This window comes from Apodemus sylvaticus, chromosome 7 (assembly GCF_947179515.1).
Source record: "Apodemus sylvaticus chromosome 7, mApoSyl1.1, whole genome shotgun sequence".
Classification (NCBI taxonomy): Eukaryota; Metazoa; Chordata; class Mammalia; order Rodentia; family Muridae; genus Apodemus; species Apodemus sylvaticus.
The window spans coordinates 132100438-132123792 of NC_067478.1; the positions used below are offsets into that span (position 1 = coordinate 132100438).

At 34.7% G+C, this 23355-nt stretch overlaps 1 protein-coding gene across 1 annotated transcript in view; it reads right to left on the minus strand.

Moving 5' to 3' along the window:
* Nucleotides 1-284: 284 nt before the first annotated feature.
* The window catches only part of Gucy1a2 (guanylate cyclase 1 soluble subunit alpha 2), a 57899-nt gene continuing 34828 nt past the window's right edge, over nt 285-23355 (minus strand). The window contains exon 4 of the mRNA XM_052189420.1: nt 285-1045. Coding sequence (XP_052045380.1) covers nt 285-1045 — 761 coding nt within the window. The remainder of the gene's footprint in view (nt 1046-23355) is intronic.

The following is a 23355-nucleotide window of genomic DNA, read 5'->3' on the forward strand; positions in this document are numbered from 1 at the left end:
ATTTTGAGTTCATCCATGGAAATATTCATGAGTTGATAATGCCAGATTTTTACTGAGTTCTATCATTTTCTAATTGTTTTGGCTAGTGTTAATAAGTATCTTCTTTTTATGTGGTGAAACAAATTAACAAATGAAACAGACACTATGTAAAAAACCTGGGAATACAGCCAAATCTTTCTACTTACCTCCAGGGGCAGGTAATCTTCTAAATTGTACTTGAAGCTCTCTTGCCTAAATAATAACTACAACCTATATATAATTAATTAAAATAACTATCCATTCTACTAGATCCCATCACCCATCTGGAGTACACGATTACTTACCTTATCTTCATTCTCAGTACCAGAAGCTTCAGGCTTGGTCCTTATAACAAATGGGGTGGACAATCGCAGCAAGACTCTATCAAAGGTGGCATCAATCATTGGAGAGACTATCTCAAAACAGTCCTCAAACTTCAGCACTTTGTGAGTGTCATATCGAAGTTGCTTCCGTAGGCCCTCCCCAAGCTGAAGGACTAGCATGTTAGAGTCAAACATCAAATGGAAGGGGAAGGCTCTGCAGAAGGTGCTGATGCTGATTCTGAGGTCTGCAGGAACTTGAGAAGTACCTTGTGGAAGAATGTCCTTTGTGATCTGAGTAGTTTTACATTCTTTGATAAGGAAAGTAAGACAGCTACAATTGCTTGGGTTTGAACCATCAAAGCACAATTTCTCATTTTCAATTTGTTCAACTTCCACATTTAAGTGATAGATTCTCTTCCCTACAGCCTTAATCATTCCCAGCATTGCAAAGCCCACCGTATGGTGAGGATGGAAGTAGTGAAGCATGAGAGTACCTTCAGGAAGCTCTTTGCATAGGAAAGATGATGATTCTAGAGTGGCCTGTTTCCCAAAAGAAGTCCTAATGTGTTCCAATAATGCATCAAAGCCATTGAAGAAGTCCTGCAATGTGCTGCCTACAGCTCGAAGGACTCTCTCATTTTCGTCAAAGCATATTTTAAAGAATTCCTCACCAAATCTTTCTTGAATTTCTTGGAACTTCAGTCCTAGAGGTAAAGGAAAATAAAAATGTTAGGAACACAAACTATATGTTTTAGCTATATATATTTCAGAACATCTAAAGACACACCAATTAAGAAATGAAAAGATGGCTCAGGGGGTAAGATAATATACTATCTCCCAAAGAAAACCTCAGTTGATTCCCAGCACCTATATAAAGTGTTTCTGAACAACCTCTAAGTCCAGGCCCAAGAAAATCTGACTTAGACTGTATACCTCATACCTACACAGAGGCACATACATATACACAATTAAAAATAAAAACATTTTTTTGAAGTGGCAATAAGTAAGTGGAACAAAAGAGATACTTTCTTGAGTCACCAAATTTCCCACATAGGTTAAATTTTTTTCCACTGGATGGTTTTAGCTCCTTAGTCAAATATTAAGTGACCATAAGTATGGGGGTTCATTCCTGGATCTTCAAGTCTATCCCATTGATCTATCTGCCTGTCCCTGTACCAATACCATCTTTTTTTTTTCACTATTACTCTGTATATAGCTTGAGGCCAGGGATGGTGATTACTCCAGAAGTTCTTTTTGTGTTGAGAATGGTTTTTGCTCTCCTGTGTTTTTTGAACCTATGTGTTGTTCAACAGAGGAATAAATACAGCAAATGTGGTACATTTACACAGTGGAATACTACTCACTATTAAAACAATGACTTCATGAAATTCCTGGTCAACTAGATTGAACTAGAAAATATCATCCTGAGTGAGGTAACCAATCCTTAAAACAAACAAACAAACAAACAAAACCCAGATGTTTTTATCATTATGCACTTACTGATAAGTGAATATTAGCCCAAAGGCTTGGAATACCCAAGATACAATTTACCAGACCATATGAAGCTTAAGAAGGAAGACCAAAGTGTGGATGCTTCAGTCTTTCTTAAAAGGCGGAACAAAATACTTGCAGGAATAAATATGGAAACAAAGTGTGGTGCAGAGACTGAAGGAAAGGCCATCCAGACACTGCCCCACCTGAGGATCCATCCCATATACAGTCACCAAACCCAGACACTATTGTGGATGCCAACAAGTGCTTGCTGACAGGAGCTTGATATAGCTGTCTCCTGAGAGGCTCTGCCAGAACCTGACAAATACAGGGGGGCTAGCTCACAGTCAACCATTGGACTGAGTACAGGGTCCCCAATAGACGAGTTAGAGAAAGGACTGAAGGAGCTGAAGGGGTTTGCAACCCACAAGAAGAACAATAATATCAACTAACCAGATACTCCACAGATTCCAGAGACTAAACCACCAAGCAAAGAGTACACATGGAGGGACATGTGGCTCTAGCCCCATGTGTAGCACAGGATGAATTTGCCAGGCATCAGTGGGAGGAAAGACCCTGGTCCTGTAAAGGCTTGATACTCCAGAGTAGGGGAATGCCAGAATGGGGAGACAAGAGTGGGTGGGAGGGGGGGTCGGGGAACACCCTCATAGAAGCAAGGGGATGGGGAGTTTTGGGGTGGGAAACCAGGAAATGGGATAACATTTGAAATGTAAATAAAGAAAATAATCAATAAAAAAGACAAAAAATGGCTTATTAAATATTTATTTATTTGTTTATTTGTATTAAATTACTTATCTGATCTTTATTTAACTTTGATAGATCATATATATCAAGAGATTTATCGATATCTTTTAGGTTTTTCAATTTGGTACAGTTTTTCCTTTTTAATTATTTACTTAACATCCCTCTCACCACCCCTCTTCTCAGTCACCACTCACACAATCCTTCCCTACTCCTCTGAGTGGGCGGGAACCACCTCCCTTGATAACTCCCACCAAGCATATCAAGTTATCTGTGAGGCTAGGCACAAACTCTTCCAGAGGTCAGATGAGAGAACCCAGCTAGAAGAACATATCCCACATACAAGCAACAGCTTTTGGTACAGCCCCCACTCCCACTGTTCAAGATTCACATGAAGACCAAGCTACACATATGCTACATGTGTGGGAAGGCCTAGATCCAGCCCATGGATGTTCTTTGGTTGGTGGTTCGGAATCTGAAAGTCCAAATTTAAATTAGAGATTTTTCATTTAATTTGCATGCATATAAGATGTTAAGGAAAAATTGATGGTTTGTTGTTGCTGTTTGTATTTTGTTTTTTGTGTGTTTGATTTTACCTTTGAGAAGACTCTATTGTATAGTCTAATATAGGGTTTGAAACAAAAATGTATAGAAAGCATAGACTTTCCAAATTTTCACTGCCTCCTACGTACACACATGCATTGCATGGATTCTCTTCTTGATGCTAAGCTATTACATTGATTAACATGTTACCATTATAATATATTCAGAATATTTTCATTACCTCAAATGCTACTATTTTTGTTTTAGTCCTCCTCTTCTTCTCCCTGACTCCCAGAAGAAGAGCCATTTTAATAGAAATAATCTAGAAATTAATTTTCTCTTTAATATTTCATTATTTAAACAATAGAAATGATTTTTTTCTTAATGATTTTACTAATCATTAGAGGACATACAGACACATACAAAACTAGACTTTCATTGATTGGAAAATGCCTATCAAAGAGATAATATATGTTATGAATGGAAGAAGCCAAGAGTAGCAGGAACCTGAGCAAAGAAAATCAAGGTACTTGTTTTTTATACATACTCATTTCCAGTTTCCTTAGAAAAAGTAACTCTACCTTACAGAAATGCATTATGTGATAATCAGAGGCACAGCATGACCTCTGTATGGCTGACCTTGTTCAGTATGATCTGATGGAAAATATGGAGGAAAAGTGTTATTCTTTGAGGAATGAACTCATGCTACAGCCTCTCCTTTAACTTGATTGAAATTAATACCTATAGTTTACATATCATTTCTTCTATAATTTATCCATTGTATAAAGACGTTCTGAAATCAAACAAGACTGAGAAAAAGGACATTTTTTAAGGAAGAAAAGGCTTATTTTGGCTCATAATTTGAAGGTTCTGTCCATCATAAGAGGGACATAGGGTATCAGCAGCAGTAACTGAGATAGTTGAATATTGCTTTCATACTCCTTTCTCCTTTTTATTTAGTCTAAGCCCAAACACATTGAATAGTGGCTTCAAATTCAGGTGGGATCATCCCACCTTAATTAACCTTTTCTGGTTCTCAAAGGGGAGTCCAGAGCCCTGTTTCTTATGTGATTTTAGATTTTTTTCAACTCAAGATCAATATTAATTGTCATAGTTCCTCAGTTTGACTTTTTCTTTTGTTGCTAGTTTTAATGTCCCCTGTATACTTACTGATTATAAGAGAAAATGTGTGTATATTAATATATATCAAAGAATACATCACCTAAAAGTTTGAGATAGACTGAGGAATATGCTTATACATTATTTGGATGCCACAGTGGCTCCAGTAGATTCTGTGAGACAAAGTTTTACAGACTAAGGCGAGAAATGTCTCCTGGAGCCCTCCAGAACACCTCTATTCAGAAGTGAAAATCTCACTTGGCAATTTGCTTTGCTAGTAAACTCTCCCCCTTCTCAGTAGCTGGGACTAAAAAAGCCAAGCAAATTACGATGTAAAAGGATCCATCTTGAAGTAAGTCACTAACTAGAAAATTCTGAGCCTGTAGTTCTCAAAAAGCAGTTTACTCTAAATTTCCTCTTTTTCTCTCTTCACAAGGATTCCTACTGGCCCAGCCAATAATCCATTCTTTGAAGCTGACTCACTGACCACAAACTCTTCTTTAAGAATTGCAATGCTTTGCCTCATAGTCATTTACATAATTACAACCTTCCAGCAACATGCAGGTTTATATGGCTGTGCATATGTAGATGAGGGTGGCTCTGACACTCCGGTACAGAAAGCATTGATTAAGTCAAGAAGCTAAATGTTAGATAAAAATTTCTCACAAAAACTTGCTAAGACCCAGGAGGTATAAGAAACTTCAAACTCTTTGAAGGTTTACTGTTAGCTATTGACAGATAAGTGACTCTGTATTCTAATCAGGAAGTTTGATGACATCTGTAAATTGATCCTCTGAATCTGTTACATGAGAAACTTTGTACCTGATTGATTTTGCATTTCCTTGTACCAAATGGTTATGATAATTGTGCCTGCCTCACTGGCTAAATCTTTTGAAATGGTAATGCCAACTCTTCCTGTATAAAAGTCCTTGCTTTAGAGCTCCTAAATACATTCAGATTCAAACTGTCTCCGTGTGTGGTTGTTTCTGTCTGTCATCTAGCAGAACCTGTGCCTTTTCCTGAAATTCAAAAGTTCCCCCTCTAAATCTAAATCTTCCTGGCTGGGACCATCTGTGGCATTTGGCTGATGATAATCCTAATTCTTTTCTTGTCTTTTCCTTTGAGAAAGATCCAGAAAGATCACCCTTCTAAAAATATTCATCATTTTTTAACACTCTGAGTGCAGAGAAATTTAAATAGCCTGTGGCTTAATTTGCTGTCCTCACCCCATAAGCCTTGGGATGTTCCTTTCCTCTAGAAGGGAAAAACAGAATTGTCATCAACATGTTTTTACAATTCATTCTAAACTCATCAAATACTTGAAGACTTTCTATAATTTAACAAAAGCAACCTTAAAATTATAGTTAAATGAAACCAAATAAAAAAATCTAATGATAAAATTTCCTGTGTTAAGACATAAGAAAAGAACCGAAAAGAACTGATAACAATAGTACTGGTCTGTTCAGCTCCCTAGAATTGGTGATATTCATTTCAATTTTGCTCCTGCTCTAAGAGATCTTCCAGAAATGCTTTTATAATTATTACATAAGCCACTACACACAGGCTTGTCCTTATTTTGCTTAATCATTTGTAGTTGTCTTTCCTTTAGTGTGATATTATTCACCATTTCTTACTTGTATGTGTTATGGCATACCAAATATATTTGTAAGATATGATAACTATATGTCTGAAAATTCAATACCACTTCCTTCACCAAAATGTTTTCCGAAAATATTATGAGACATGAGAAATTGACCCACTTCTCCCTCAGATACTATTGAGAAGATGCTAAAATATGTTTAAGATATTTTGATGTTAATTCTGTAAAGTCTCATCATATATAGTCCTAGTGTTCAATTTTCTCTGAAAAAAAATGTGTTTAAGGATAGAGCACTTTGATGTACTCCTTGCCAACTGATGGAAATTCCCTTGCTGATTTAAATACCATAAGCAAAAGGTCTATCAGTCAAGTAGCAAACTGGATTGCATCGGCATAGGGAACATCTCACAGTTACTTTGAGAAAAGTACACAATAACCATGACTGATTTCCTTACCATCTTATAATATAACTTCAGCCAGGACTGTCCAAATAAGATAATAGGATATACGCAGCTATTATTAAAGCTCATTGATTTAGTGGTCTGTGCTGCCCGTTCTGGTGTTATAATATTAGGACTATTACAGGGATTTTTCCAATGATATTTTATTGCCTACAATCAGTAACATTAAAAAGGAAGCAGAATGCAGGCAATTTTGACAGACACAATACAGTTGTTGTAGAAGCAAAAGGTGAGCAGTTGGCAAGTCACACTATGACAGCAGCAAAGCAGCACTCTAAAAGACAGCTGAAGAAGAATCAGAATAACCGGTAAATAGAGGTGAAGGCAGGAAGGACAGGAGACAGCAAGCAAGGGTGTAAAGTTGAGGCATAAGAAGGATAAAAAGACTTAGATAAGTGAAGGTCTTGGTCTCCTGAAGGGAGTTTTCCTGGAATCTGTTATATAAATCTTGACCAAAAATAAGTATTGAGTGATCTGTTTTATGTTTTCTATTCCTTTTCCTATATACAAGATTTTTCTGATAACCTAGGCTAAGATCTTAAGTGAGTATTATGGCTACAAAACCATCGCTTGAGATAGAATCACTAAACATGACCTCATCTCCTGGAAAACCAGTGCTTCACTTTATAAATCACCTGTAAGATAGTACTGATAAATATAAACATTCCCAACAGTAATATTTTATACAGCTACATATGTGTCATCGGAAGTAGGTTTTGGTATATTGTTTAAGAAAACCTTAAATAAAAAGAATTAAAAGTTTAAATTTATTCTTAGGATATCAACAGAAAAACAGGATCTAAAAGTTAAATAGTAACTGATCATAAAAATTCATTAGTTTATTCTTGGAAATGTGTAACTAGCCTTAGATGATTTTTATATTTTGATGTACCAAAAGATCATAATAAAGTTTATTGTACCTGGCTGTTTTATTAAATGCAGCATTTTAAAGTTGTAATACTTAGATGATTTTATATTTTGTATTTTATATTTTATGTTTTGTTGTACCAAATTACTATTACAATGACCATTCTATTTCACTGCTTCACTAAACACAGGTTTTCACAGTTATAACACCTGTTTCTTTATACATAAAAATCCTTGCTTGAGTACTACAAATTACACTCAGATTCAACCTGCCTCTGTGTTTGTTTCTGTTTGTCACTGCCAAATCCTTACTCACCTAGCCTCAAGAACCCAAATCTCAGGGATCCCCATACCTGACTAGGGTGGTCCATGACAGCTGGATCCCAATGTTGTGCTCAAAGCAGGTAAGATTTCTCTCTCCTTTTTTTTCTAAAAAAAAATACTTTTTCAGATAAGGATAAGACCTCGTCAGAGTGCTACAGACTCCTTGATAGAGACACATCAAGTTAAGATGACAAGAAGATAAAAATCATGTGCATTCACAATCTAAAAACAGATGCTTATTCCTGACAGTATAGAGTCAGCTTTTAGAAAGTAGAGGTGCTAAAACCTCAAAGAAGAGTTTGATGGCATTTTATGACTTTGTATTGTGGTTAGTCCATGATTCCCAGAGGAAGGAAGCCTGTCTTTAGAAGACGTTATTGATAGATTGAAAGAGGCACTAGACAGGATGCTTCCTCCCTCTGAGGAAAACAACTTACATGGGAAAATGCCAATACTCTCTACCAAGTACAAATTAGACCAATCAGGAAAAAACAGGAACTGTGCAAGATTACATCAAAGCATGTACATTGGTCAAAACATCAACCCAGGTCCAAGATATGGCCTATACAACAACACAAGAATAATATTTTTGCATCAATGTTCAAAATATAAATGGAGGTAGAAAGGAAAAGGTTTCATACTTTTCTTGCAGCAAACAAGAACATATGAACCGTGACTGAAAAACAAAAATCAAAAACAAAACAACAACAAAAGAAAAGACTTCAATATATAAAAATTAAAAAAAATTTAAAATTAAAAAAATAATAAAAAAAATTCCCAGGCTATGTGCTTGGTCTAAAAAGAAAAGCATTAGAAAAATAAATACGAGCCAAAATTTCATAAAAGTGAAACCCCTTTAAAAGATGAAAAGACAAAAAAAAAAAAAACAAAAACAAACAAACAAACAAACAAACAAAAAAAACAACGGGGTGAGGGTATGTCCTCTGCCCCAAAAGGAAAAAAAAAAGGACATAAAGGAAAAACAGAAAAAGATAGAAACAAACTAAATCCTCTGGCCACTAAGTTTAACATCTTAAGCTTACCCAGAATACCACCAGAATGTATAAGATTAGATCTTACAATAAATAAAGATTATATAATATCTCTTTATGAAGGACTACAATTAATAGATACAGGCTGTAGAACAGTTAGTCAAAAAACAGCTACAATTAAGACATATTAAAAAATTTAACAGTTCATAAAATACTCCTATGTGTGTCATTAAGAAAATATTAGACAAATAGAGACTCTTACAAGAACTTAGGACTGCTAATAAAACAATATATCATATGAGAGTTTTACAGCCAAGCCTTCCATATCTAATAGCTGTTCCAGAAAATTATTATGTTAAGGTTATATATTTAAAAAACTGTTTAATTACTATAAAAGTACAACCAAAAGAAATACAAAGATATGCTTTCAACATTCCCTCTATTAATTTTCAATGGCCATTTGAAAAATATCAAAAAAATATAATATATAGATAACTATATAATATATAAATATATAATCAATAGATCAAGCCTTAAGATCCATTAAAACTAAATATAAAAATATGTTTATTTTACATTATATGGATGTTATTTGCATAATGAAAAAAGATTTAACTAAATTAATTTTAAAAATATAATTGAGATTTTCACCCAACATAGATTAATTATTACCCTTGATAAAATGCAATGTAACAAGCCAATAAATTATTTGAAAAAAATTCATTGTAAATATATTATATTTCAAAAATTACAACTTAAGATAAATTAAAGACAATGATTTTAAAAACTGTTGAAAATAGTAGATTAGACCTTATTTAAAAATTACAAGAAAGTTGCATCATTTATTTAAAATTTTTAAAGAGATCCTAACCCCAAATCTAAAAGACAGTTTACAAAAAGCCTTAAATCAATTAAAGTTGATAAAACAAAACATAAAATATACAAAAAGAAAACAAGTAAATTCTCTAAAACCATTGTCTCTTATTATACGTAAATCATCTTACACCCCTACTACATATTTGAGACAAGAAAATACATTAGAATAGATTTATCTCCCTAATACTTAAGAAAAATGGTATTTTCTTCCTCTTTTATGTATAGCCAATTAATTATTAAAGAGAGGTTAAGATACAGAAAATTATTTGATAAAAAATTGAAACATCACCATTCCTTATAATAAAAAACAATTAGAATATTTACTTCAAACTACAGATAATTGAGAAATAACATTAGCTCATTATATGAGACAAATTAAATATCATATACCTTAATATTCTATATTAAAATTTACAAAAAAAACAGAGATAATCTTCACTTCTAAAATAACATCAAAACCTATTCCTGATGCCCTCTGGATATTTACAGATGGGTCATCCAATAGAACTTCAACTATCTACATAAAAGATAGACTTATAATTATTGAAAAGGCAAAAAATTTCTACAAAACAGACAATAATTATTACAGTTATTACTACTGTTAAACACATACCTAGAAAGTTTAATCTTTATACAAATTAAAAATATATAGTTTGTTTATTTCTTGATACAGAGACAACTCTTATATCCAAGAGTCCCAAAATTATATCACTCCGACTTCAGTTACAAGATATCATAAGATGATGCTAGAGTTTGACATTTTGGGTTTTAAGAATACATTTCCTCAAGAAACAGAAATACAATGGAATTGATCTTATTAATGGGTAAATGGAAAGTCAGAATTATAAAAATCACTAATCCACCCCTTTCAAAAACGTACTTATCTAGATGCTGGGATTCTTTAACTTCAAATAAAATATTCTATAATCCCTTATACCATGAGCCTGATTTCTCTGTTTGTTAAGCCATTCCAAATTACTTGGAAATATTTTGAAAACAAAATGTTTTACTTTGTAGTCCATTCATGTCTATCACTAGAAAAATCCCTGGCCCAGGGAAAATTTCTTCCCTTCCTTCCATCCTTTCCTTCTTCCATCCTTTCCTTCTTCCTTCCTTCCTTCCTTCCTTCCTTCCTTCCTTCCTTCCTTCCTTCCCTCCTTCCTTCCTTTCTTTCCTTTCTTTTATTCTTTCTCTTTCCCTTTCTTCCTCCCTCCCTCCTTCCCTTTCTTCCTTCTATCCTTTCTTTCCATTTTTTCATAGCATTCAATCTTGTTTTAAAGCATTATCAATCTTTTCAGGTTGCAGTTGTATTATATCTAAGGATGCCAAGATCCATACATACTTTCTTGTCTCTCATGACATCCTGCAGATTTATTAGATTATCACAGATACATACACAACTACCTTAGGAGTTATAGAAAACAATTTCTACTTTTCTTGAGGGGCTGACTGATTAAAATGAGGTGTTGAAAAAGCCTACAAATGAAAGCAAGGGTCCCTCTCCCTCAGAAAATGAACTTTTCTAAAATAAAAATGGTAGTGAAGATGAAAGAGTTGAGCATGGACAAACAAAAGCAGGAATTGGATAGACAAAAGCTGACAAGCAGAAGTAAAGGTTGTGAGGTTAATTAATCTACAGTAGAAGAACCAGACTTGAAAATGATGAGTCCAGAATTAAGTATAACAGTCAAAGAGATGATAAGATTAAAACAGGAATACACAAACACATTAAAATATTTGAGAAAAAAGTAACAAAAACTAAGCAGTTATATGCGTATGTCATATACAGAAATATATAAGAACTGCTCAATTATGTGGCAAAAACATTACATGATGTACCTGTAACAAAAATTTGTCCAAACAATATTTGCTAACAGCAAAAAACGATTTGTAATAAACAATTAATGAAAGTTGTAAAAAGAAAATATTATGTGACTCAAATCTAATCAATATATGCCATTAAATTACAGAAAAAAAAATCAAAACTGAAGTTGCAACATTTAGAACGCAGTTACACAAAACAAATAAAAATGGTCTTTGTGTCCTCAGTAACAATATTTAAATAAATAAATAAATAAATAAATAAATAAATAAATAAATCTTTCAGATTAAGACTCCATGGGTACACTTTTTCTGATGTATTGGCGATACATCCCACTTCAAACTTCCTTTTCCTCTTAATTAGAGGACCCACATTGGTAACTAGAAAAACATGTTGAACATAAGGGAAATAAAAGCAAAATAAAACATGGAAAAAGGCACAACCTACAATTGAGAAAAAGCATACTGAAGAAAAATGACATAGGAACATGTTGAAAAGAAACTTGGAGCCATTTACACCAGGGAACCAGGAGACTCCACAGCATTCTGTGATCAGTGGAGCAGCAGGGATGGAAGTCTTCCTGCTGCCATTTGCACCAGGGAGCTGGGAGACTCCACAGCCTTCTGTGCATAGCCCGCCAGGAGAGAGAGATCTCCCAACAGTGCTTTCATTTTTGAGCTCAGAGGATTAAGTTCACAGGCTTACAGGCCCACAGGAGGAATAAACTCCTGCCAGAGACAACAACACCAACTAGCACCAGATGGCAAAAGAAAAGCACAAGAACCCTACCAACAGAAACCAAGGCCACATGGCAACATCAGAACCCAGTCCTCCCACTACAGCAAGTCCAGGATACCCCAACACACAGGAAAAAGAAGATTTGGATTTAAAACCATATCTCATGATGCTGATAGAGGGGTTCAAGAAAGACTTAAATAACTCCCTTAAAGAAATACAGAACATCAGTCAACAGGTAAAATCCTTTAAAAAGGAAACACAAAAATACCTTAAAGAAATACAGGAGGAGATCATGGGTCAACAGGCAGAAACCCTTAAAGAAGAAACACAAAAATCCCATAAAAAATTACAGGAAAAAACAACCAATCAAGTGAAGGAACTGAACAAAGCCATCCAGGATCTAAAAGTGGAAGTAGAAACAATAAAGAAATCATGAAGTGAGGCTTTGCTGGAGATAGAAAACCTTGGAAAGAATTCAGGAGTCATAGATGCAAGCATCAACAACAGAAAAAAAGAGATAGAAGAAAGAACCTCGGGTGCTGAAGATACCAGAGAAAACATTGACTCAACAGTCAAAGAAAATGCAAAATGCGTAAAGCTGCTAACCCAAAACATCCAGGAACTCTAAGACACAATTAGAATACCAAACCTAAGGATTATAGGTATAGAAGAGAGCAAGGATTTACATCTTAAAGGTCCAGTAAATATCTTCAACAAAATTGTAAAAGAAAACTTCCCTTACGTAGAGAAAGAGATGCCCATGAACATACACAAAGCCTCCTGAACTTGAAACAGACTGGACCAGAACAGAAAATCCTCCAAGCACATAATAATCAAAACATCAAATTCACTAAACAAAGAAAGAATATTAAACACATTAAGGGGAAAAGGGCAAGTAACTTATAAAGGCAGACCTATCAGAATCACACCAGACTTCTCACCAGAGACAATGAAAGCTAGAAAATCCTGGGCAGACCTCATATAGACCCTAAGAGAACCCAAATTCCAGCCCAAGCTGCTATACCCAACAAAACTCTCAATCATCATAGATGGAGAAACCAAGATATTCCATGATAAAACCAAATTTGCACAATATCTGTCCACAAATCCAGCCCTACAAAGAATAATAGTTAGAAAATGTCAACACAAGGAGGGAAATTACACCCAAGAAAAAGCAAGAAAGTAATCTTCTTCCTACAAACCAAAAAGAAAATACCACACAAACATAAAAATACCTCAAAAATAAAAGGAAGCAATAATCACTATTCCCTGATCCAGAAATGAACCCACACACCTATGTTCACTTGTTCTTCTACAAAGAAGCTGAAAACATCCAGTGGAAAAAAGATAGCCTTTTCAACAAATGGTGCTGGTTCAATTGGAGGTCAGCATGCAGAAGAATTGGAATTGATCTATCCTTATCTCCTTGTACTAAGCTCAACTCCAAGTGGATCAAGGACCTCCACATTAAGCCAGACACACTGAAATTAATAGAAAAGAAACTGAGGAAGTTCCTTTAGGATATCAGTACAGGGGTAAAGTTCCTAAACAGAACACCAATAGCGTATGCTCTTAGATCAAGAATTGACAAATGGGACCTCATAAAATTACAAAGTTTCTGTAAGGCAAAGACACCATCAAAACCACAAATTGGCAACCAACAAACTGGGAAAAGATTTTCACCAACCCTATATCTGACAGAGGGCTAATATGTAATATATACAAAGAACTCAAGAAGTTAGACCCCAGAAAACCAAATAACCCTATTAAAAGTGGGGTTCAGAGCTAAACAAAGAATTTTCACCTGAAGAACTTCGAATGGCTGAGAAGCATCTTAAAAAATCTTCAACATCATTAGTCATTAGGGAAATGCAAAACAAAACAATCCTGATTTGCATTTTAGTCTTTGCATGGCTAAGAATAAAATCTCAGGAGACAGCAGGTGTTGGAGAGGGTGTGGAGAAAGAGGAACACTCCTCCACTGCTGGTGGGGTTGCAAGTTGGTACAACCACTCTGGAAATCAGTCTGGCGGTTCCTCAGAAAACTGAGCGCATCAATTCCGGAGGATCCTGTTATACCACTCCTGGGCATAAACCCAGAGGATTCCCCAGCATGCAATAAGGATACATGTTCTACTATGTTCATAGCAGCCCTATTTATAATAACCAGAAGCTAGAAAGAACCCAGATGTCCATCAACGGAGAAATGGATACGAAAAATGTGGTATATATACACAACAGAGTACTGTTCGGCCATTTAAAACAATGAATTCATGAAATTCTTAGACAAATGGATGGAACTGGAGAACATCATACTAAGTGAGGTAACCAAGCCTCAAAAGATCAAACATGGTATGCACTCACTGATAAGCAGATATTAGCCTAGAAACTTGGAATACACAAGACGCAATCCACATATCAAATGATATCCAAGAAGGAGGAGTGGCCCCTGGTTCTGGAACGGCTCAGTGCAACAGTGTAGGGCAATACCTGAACAGGGAAGTGGGAAGAGGTAGATTGGGGAACAGGGGGAAGAAAGAGGGCTTATGGGACTTTCAAGGATTGGTGAGCCAGTAAAGGGGAAATCATTTGAAATGTAAATAAAAAATATATTGAAGAATATATATATATTAAGATAAAAAATAAACTTGGAAAATGAAACCTTTGTATATGAAAATTGAACTGGGAAAGCTCATTTCTAGAAGAATGACTTTCACTGTTTAAAAAATATTTTCCTTAATTCTTTGAAAGTTCCTTCTTTTATACATTTTATTTTCATTATATCCATTCACTCCTTTCTTCCCTAGGGATTTCCAATCCCAACTCTCACAAAATTTGACTTTTTAATATTATTGCTATTAATATTTGATTATTAACTATTAATTGATTGTTGATTACTAAATATTAATAACTAATAATTCCTTTTAAAAATATTTTTATTTTCTATATTCTTTGTTTACATTCCAAATGATTTCCCCTTTCCCAGATCCCCTTTCCCCATATGTCCCATAAACCTTCTTCTCTCCATCCATTCTCCAATCACCTCCCTCCTTTTTCTCTGTCCTTATATTCCTCTCCAATGCTAGATCAATCCTTTCCAGGATCAGGACCCTCTCCATACTTCTTCATGGGAGTCATTTGTTATGCGATTTGTGCCTTGGGTATTTAGAGCTTCTGGGCTAATTAATATCCACTTATCAGAGATTGCATTCCATGTGTATTCTTTTGTGATTGGGTTACCTCACTTAGGATGATATTTTCCAGATCAAACCATTTGCCTAAAAATTTTGTGAATTCATTGTTTCTAATTGCTGAGTAGTACTCCATTGTGTAAATATCCCACATTTTCTGTATCCATTCCTCCTTTGAGGGACATCTGGGTTCTTTCCAGCTTCTGGCTATTCCTAACTGAATCTCGTTAATGCTGTTTATCTGAAAGATGATTGCATCACAAAGCCTCTGACATCATAAGTGGACTAATTCTAAGCTAAAAGAAGGGGGAAGACACTAGTTGAAGAAACTTGGTCCTAAGTCATATGTGCTTAAAGAATGTATTCTTTTACCAGTCCTTTTGTCCCCTCCCTGATTCCTGACTGCTATGAGATAAAAACCTTTACTGTATACTTTGTCCAGTGATGTTCTTTATTCATCCACCAATTTAGTTTATATCATAAAGAAAAAGGTAATTCCATAGTAAAAAATAATCACTCAAAATTGCTGAATTCATGAAACTAAATGAGAAAATAAAAGATCACATCAGTAAATGCCAAAATATCTAAAATTCAAAAAGTTAAATATATATTTAACAAAATATAACCAAAAATCTGTTCAAGTACAATAGAAGCCATATTCCCAAAATGTAATGCTTATTTCAAATAATGTAATATTAGAAAAAATTCTGCTTAAGTTAAATATGAAACTTTATTTCATGGCCATTGACCAATGAGTTTGAGGTTCTAACAAGGACTGTTACATATGACAATAGAATTATTATGATGTTAGGAAAATATGTAATAACAAGTGTGTAAAAATAAATCCAAGTACATATTATGAGAGTTTTAAAATTTTTTAAATGGTATGTAAGCTCAATAGAAAAAGAGGGGACCACTTACTACATGGTACTAGCTAGCAAACCATGTGGGAAATGTTAAAATTAAGTCCCATCTCACACTTCAAACAAAATCATATTCAGATCAGGAAAAGATTAAAATGTGAACATACAGAAAAATACTGTATGAGAAAATTCAGAGACTATGTGTCCTTTAGCTAACATAGAGGAACACACAAACACACACATACACACCCCATACACCATTACAATATTCGATTGTGCATTCTGTAAAGATGTGCTGAAACTCAGAATACCATTTTGTTTAAGTAAAATATAAGTGCATCATTCATCCATTCTGAGGAAATTAGCCTCTCTATTACTAAGCAGCCTTAGATCATAACAAAAAAGTGTCCAGAATAGAGACCATCTACCAGCCTTTTAATTGACCTATTCTTCATTCTCCCAATCACTCTCTAGTCCATTCTTCATAAACCATTCATAAATCATAAATTTATCATCACTTCTGTGCTTAATGATTTCCAATTATTATCTGTTGGTTTTAAAATTTAGTCCAAACTCAGACTATCATGTTATCTACTTTGATGTACTCTCATCTCCTTAAATCTCATATGTGACATGCATTAATATTTCTCAACAGTCTCTCCTGTTTATGGGCTCCTGAACATGTTGGATTCATGTCACATTCATTTTGTTTGAAATCCTACCAACCCTGCTAAATTGATTGACTACTTTCTCTCATTTTATATATTTTACATTTGCATTCTTCCAGAATATTTTTTGGGACCTATCTAGAGTGAGACAGATTTGTATTTGCTAGGCTTCCAGATTACCTAATGGACACTGGCATCTTAGTGTTTATCCCAAAGTTTCCTGGTTTGGCCACTCCAGCAACCAGACCTAACTGACTTGAAGATAAAAGATTATTTTCCTGATTACCACTTTTTTATTTCTTCATCTAAGAGAAAAAGCAAACCAACAAACAAATCCAAGTATCAGTATCTGCTCTCAATAATGGACATTGGACACACAAGGATGATAAAGATAGAAAGAGTTTGGCTTCTTAAGCTTATATTATAGATAACTCAATAATTCTATACATCAGCCAACAACTAGAACATGAATAAAGTAAAGAATGACAGGACAGTAAATGACTCAGAGAGTTAAAATGAACATCATCAAGCCCAAAACAGTTTTAGGCTTGGCACAAGTGTACAAATATATACACTGATATACACAAAAATAAATACAGTAATAGATAAAATAATATATAAGCAAATGAAAATTAACAGAGCTAAAAGATAAGAAAGTAGATAGGCAAGAAACTAATTTATTCCAGGACAAAGGAAAGTTTTATTCATAGATTATGGAAGAGAAACAGGAAAGCCTTTGAAAAATAAATGAAAATTATTCTTGTAAATTTGATCCTTGGCAAAATATCTTGTTTAGAGTAATATTTTAATGAAAAGATAATAAACAAAACAGTTACTTGATAGGCAAATAAATAGTTTTGTGTACCTGACAATATGTTTATGTGCAACAAACATCATAAATGATGTATATACAGTGTATGTAGTAGATATACACTCCTATAAGTGTGTTCAAGTGCTGTTTTTCATACCCTTTAATGCCCTCTAGCATAGCTGTTTACTCAAAGCAGAGAAATTACACTATTACTGGCTTATTAGATATGAGTACTTTTAGTTGACAATATTTTTACCAAGTAGGTACGATGTTTATTGAGTAGACTCACAGATACATATTTAAACCCAGCTGTTCATAGGCATTCTATTTTGGCCACCTGTCAAATGACAAATGTGCTCATTGCATCCTCAGGTTTTGTTCTCCAGAACAGCGGTAGACTGTGGTGAAAGACAACAAGCTAGAAACGCAGTCATGTGCTACATGAAAATTAAAAATGAAAAAAAAAAACAAGAACCAACTGACAGATACATATTATTTACATGGCATGTGACTCAACACTGCATCCATACCTGTCCCTCCCTTAGGGCTATCTGCTACATTATAAACATGTGACAGTAGTAGCTTGTGGACTTTGTAGCCACCCCACTAATCGTTAATCTTGTAATTTTGCAACACTTTGGCCTCCTGTTTCAGAAAGTGGGGAAGGCAACCGCTAATCAAGTAAATGGAGTCCACCTTCTGTTCATAACTGTCTCTGTTCAGATTGAAAGCCACCGTAGCAACATTCAGAAAGGGTAATTTCCACATGGATATGTCTCAGAGTCCTTACTCAGAGTTGATAATCACTTTTCATGCCTTTTTGTACTTTTTGAAAATTACTATCTCTGTTTTTACCCTTCTACATCTACAAATCAAATCTAGGGAGTCATTTTGTTGTCCAGTTTCCACAGGAGGAAAGTTTAACAGTAGCAGCTGTAGTATGATAAAGAAAAAAATTCTATATTAAACCAAGTAACAAGTACATGTTATTAGCCAAACAGAATCATGTTTAAAGAAACATGATTATATGTGTGTGTGTGTGTGTCTGTATATATATATATGTATATATATATATATATATATATATATATATATATATATATATATATATATTTGCATGTGTCTACAATGGGGTTAGTACTGTGATTATAACTGTTTCATAAGCAAGTGACTCTCATACTTAGTATTTAGATTTAAAGGATGCAGTCATGCTGTTATGTCTGTATTTGCTTTCACAAACATGGAGGACACAACATCATTCAACACAATTCTGTGATGTGCACTAGAACTTCCCTGGTAACTCAGTTGAATCACAAGTAACCCCTTGAATCACAGTGGTCCTCCTGTATAGTCATCCTTCCTTTGCTTCAATTCCTCAGTGATGAGCAACACATGACACCTGTTCCTCCAAGTCCAATGGCTCCAGACATTATAAATCCCATTCCAGCTTTCATCTGAAGCAAAATATAGTCTTATAAGTTCAGTGGATTAGCTGTATTACATACTCTGTAACAACTGTAAGAACTCTGTCTCCTCTTTTCACTGACGTCCTTTAAGTATCCTAAAACACTTATCATGACCTCTTTTGCTTTCTAGTCTTAGATTTTAAAAATAACAAGTTCAAAATTTATTAAAAGCAGTACCAAATAGCTGCTTAAGCTTAAGTTAAAATAGATAAAGCACAGCAACAATAGAAAAAAGGAAAAGCAAAACAAAAACAAAATGGTGTATGTGTGATTTGAAGGATACTCCGAATAGTGACTCAGCAAAAAATAAGAGTAGTGCAGATATAAATAGAAAATTTACTTCAAAAAAAGAGGGCTTTCTTGAGTATAGAATCTTTTGTGTCTATGATTTTTACCTTGTGAAACAGATCTCTCTAAAAGCTCCTCTTTATTAAACTATGCCTTTAAATTGTATCATATTTCCTTTCCTTGTCCTGTATGATGTATATTTTTCATTTGTAATTTCCTTTATGGCTAATTTCTGGAGGATTTAAATTCAGTTCTCTACATCCACATCAAACTAGTTGCAACAGGATGTAACTTTAACTCCAGAAATATCCAGTACCTCTGACCTCTATGAGTAGGTACATGCATATGGATGTACATGCACCCCCCCAATCCCACACATATAGCTATATACACAAACATACACAAAAATACTACACACACTGATGAATTTAAAAAATAAATCTTATTTTAAAAGATGCTGAAATGAATAAAGAAGTAATTTAGGGAAATGAAAATGACCATGTAAGGCACATGTAGAAATTAGACTCATTCACATGCTTCATTATCCCATTCAAGGTCATTCTAAGAATGGCTGAAATTAGTTACGCACACCAAGCACCTGTTCATATGTGTTATGCTATCAGTTCTGGAGAGAGGAGCACATCACTGAGTTTTTCAGTCCCACACCATGACAGATTTCACAAACCATATGAGAACACTAAGACATACAAAAATACAACAAAAAATTATCTATTTAAAAATTGACTATAGAAGATAAAATAGAAACTTGAATTCTTGGTTATTATTAAAGAAACAAGCAGTTTGGCATCCTAATTTATGATCTGAATAGGTTATTCTACATTTGCAAAATAGCTGTTCTTTTTCTGTGTCTCTTTCTGAAATATGTAAACCCACACATATTTTTCATAGTTAAATTCATAATGTTCATAATAAATAACAATGCTTTGTGTTCATCTTTTCTTGGTTTGCGTAATGTGTCATGTTAATGGAGCTTAAGAGTGTTTGTAGATGTCAGCTTTCAGTTGAGTGTTACTCTGGGTGTGACTACAGCTAAACTAGAAGCTGGCCAAAGCTCTCACCATCCCCAAAAGGAAATATGAATTGAAACTAAGCTAGATTGGAGGTAAAGATTTGAACTGCAAAGCTGCACTTCTTTGTGTTTGTCAGTAACTCTGGAAAGATCAACTAAGACTTAACTTCCCACTTATTTCAAATTTGCAAAAAGAAATGCTCCAGCCAGGCCAGCTCAGGAATGTAAATGTGTGACTCCTCATGACAAAAATGAAAGATTACTCCGACAGCAGATCTGAGAGCCACAAAGGACCATCTCTTGCCTTGAAACATAATGAGCTTTGTTCATTTATCCCGAGTTTCAGCTTTCTACTTGTAAATTTCCATCTTAGCATCTGTTTCCCAGAGAACCAGACCTATAACATCATAAACATTTCCCTGGGCTAAATTACATCTGTACACATAAATCTCATTTAAACCTTTGTTTGACATTCTCCAAGCTGATGTATCATGTGCTGTTGGCTATTGCATACCACTGAGATGCTTCTTGTTGCTATAAATAGAAAAAGCATTCAACAAACATCATCAGGCCATTACTTGAATTTTCATCTTCCTTTATTGAATCATTTCATTTAAAATAGCTCAGTCACAAGCCATTATTAAGGTTAAGTTTACTTTTAAATCTAGTAACATGAAAGTTCTCTAACTTATTGTATCAAAAACAAAAATCCCATGATAAGATACATCAAAAGTATCCTGAAGAACTCATACATTATTTTCAGGATTATTATATGTTTGATCCAAGATTCATATTTTTGGTGTTGGAGAAGTCCACAGGGAAAATATAATGGCTTATACTTAATATTCACATATTTATACAATGCCATTCTCTATGATACAGCAAACATTTATTTAATGAATAAGTGAATATTCACATATTTTTAAATTTTATTTTTAATCTGTTCAAATGGCCTTATTAAAACATAAAATGTAAATAAAATACATAATGTTGGCTGGTTATAAATAGAATCTTTAAATTCCAAGTTCTTATTTAAGACTTTCCAGGAAAGATTAAGGTTGTGGCAAGAGTGGTAGTACATTATGAGTACATTAGGTTGCTTTACACAGCTTAGAAAGGGCTGGGAGCCATAATAGGACAAGCTAAAATACTAGCAGGTGATCATCCTGAAATGGCCTGCTTCAGATTATTATATAGTCTGCGAAAGATGAGCCTTCATTCAGAAAGGCTATGTGGGACTAATTTTAGGAAAGATTCCTGCTATTAATAAGTTTTTCCTGTTATTAAACATATGTAATAAGCAGTATGTAATGGCACACTGCCTTGGAACAGATCTCTGCAGATCCACAAAGATGAAATGTCTTGTAGTGATGCTATGTAGACAAATAGATGACTTAAGTTTTAATGACAATCCTATAAGAATTCCTAAAATTATATCTATTAATATTAAGCTCTTTTATAAAGAGACTGCTACTACATCCTTTTATAATAGTCAAAACTGCAATGAGAACTCTGCCAGTCTGCCAAGTGTCACAAGTTATTTGCTCTTAGATGGCAACCAGACTTTCTCCTATTCAGACTACATTCCAAGAGGTTGTAAAACAATAAACCAAAAGTTGTAAAAAGGGAAATAGGATTTATTTTAGGCACCAGGACAGAAGATAAAATATTGACTGGGTTTATCTATACAAATCTTCACTTATAACTCAGTTATGGATTTAAACTTTCTATGAGGTCTCGGCCATCTTGGCTCCCAGATGCCAGACGGATATGACAGGCAGTGCCAGGTACACAGATAAATTCTGAGTCTAACATAGCTTGGGTCTCAGCCTGCCGGACTTCTGCCTGCACCCAGGGCCTGGGCAGCTCTGTGGGCCAACTGTGGGCCAGCCCTGTTGGGGGATGCTTGCCCTGCAGAGTGGTCAGCACTTAGAAAAGGTCCCCGCAGCATCCAGCATCTTTGCTCCCTGATGAAGTATATAGGCAGCACCAGACTCACAGAGACAATCCAAATATAATATTGCTTGGAGCAAGACAAACCAGGGCTCCAAGGGCACCCAAGAGTAGAGCAGTACATCAGCAATCTGTGACAGGGGAAACCCAGTCATCCAGTGACATGGAAATAGCCTTACAAGCTCACAGAAGGTTCAAGCCCCAGCCAGTGACATCAGGACCAACTAAGGCCAGAGATAACCAGAAGGCAAAAGGCAAATGTAGGAATGTTACTAACAGAAATCAAGGCAATATGGCAGCATCTGAACCCAATTTTCTAACAACAGCAAGACCTGGATACACCAACGCACCAGAAAAACAAGATTTAGATTTAAAATCACTGGTCATGATGCTGTTAGAGGAAAACAAGAAGGACATAAATAAATCACTTAAAGAAATACAGGAGAAAATGGATCAAAAGGTAGAAGAAGCCCTTACAAGGGAAAAACTAAAATCATTTAAAGAAATTCAGGAGAATGTGGGTCAATGGATAGAAGCCAATAAAATCAATAAAATTGATTTTATTCAATTTCATTGCAAAATCAATGCAATGCAAAAGAAATGCAAAAATCACTTAAAGAAATACAGCAGAACTTGGGTCAACAAGCAAAAGTCATGAAAGAGGAAACACAAAAAGCTCTTAAAGAATGACAGGAAAACACAAACAAGTGAAGGAACTGAACAAAACCATCCAGGATCGAAAAACAGAAGTAGAAACAACTAAGAAATCACAAAGGGAGACAACTTTGGAGTTATAAAACCTTGGGAAGAAATCAGGGGCCATAGATGCATATATCTACAAAAGAATACAAGAGATAGAAGAATCTGAGATGCTGATGATACCATGGAAACCATTACTCAACAGTCAAAGAAAATGCAAAATGCAAAAAGCTTGTAACCCAAAACATCCAGGAAATCCAGGACACAATGAGAAGACCAAACCTTAGGATTATAGGCATAGATGAGAGTGAAGATTTACAACTCAAAGGCCAGCAAATATCTTCAGCAAAATCATGGAAGAAAAATTCCCTAACCTAAAGAGAGAGATGCCCATGAATATACAAGAGGCCTCCGGAACTCCAAACAGAATGGACCAGAACAGAAATACCT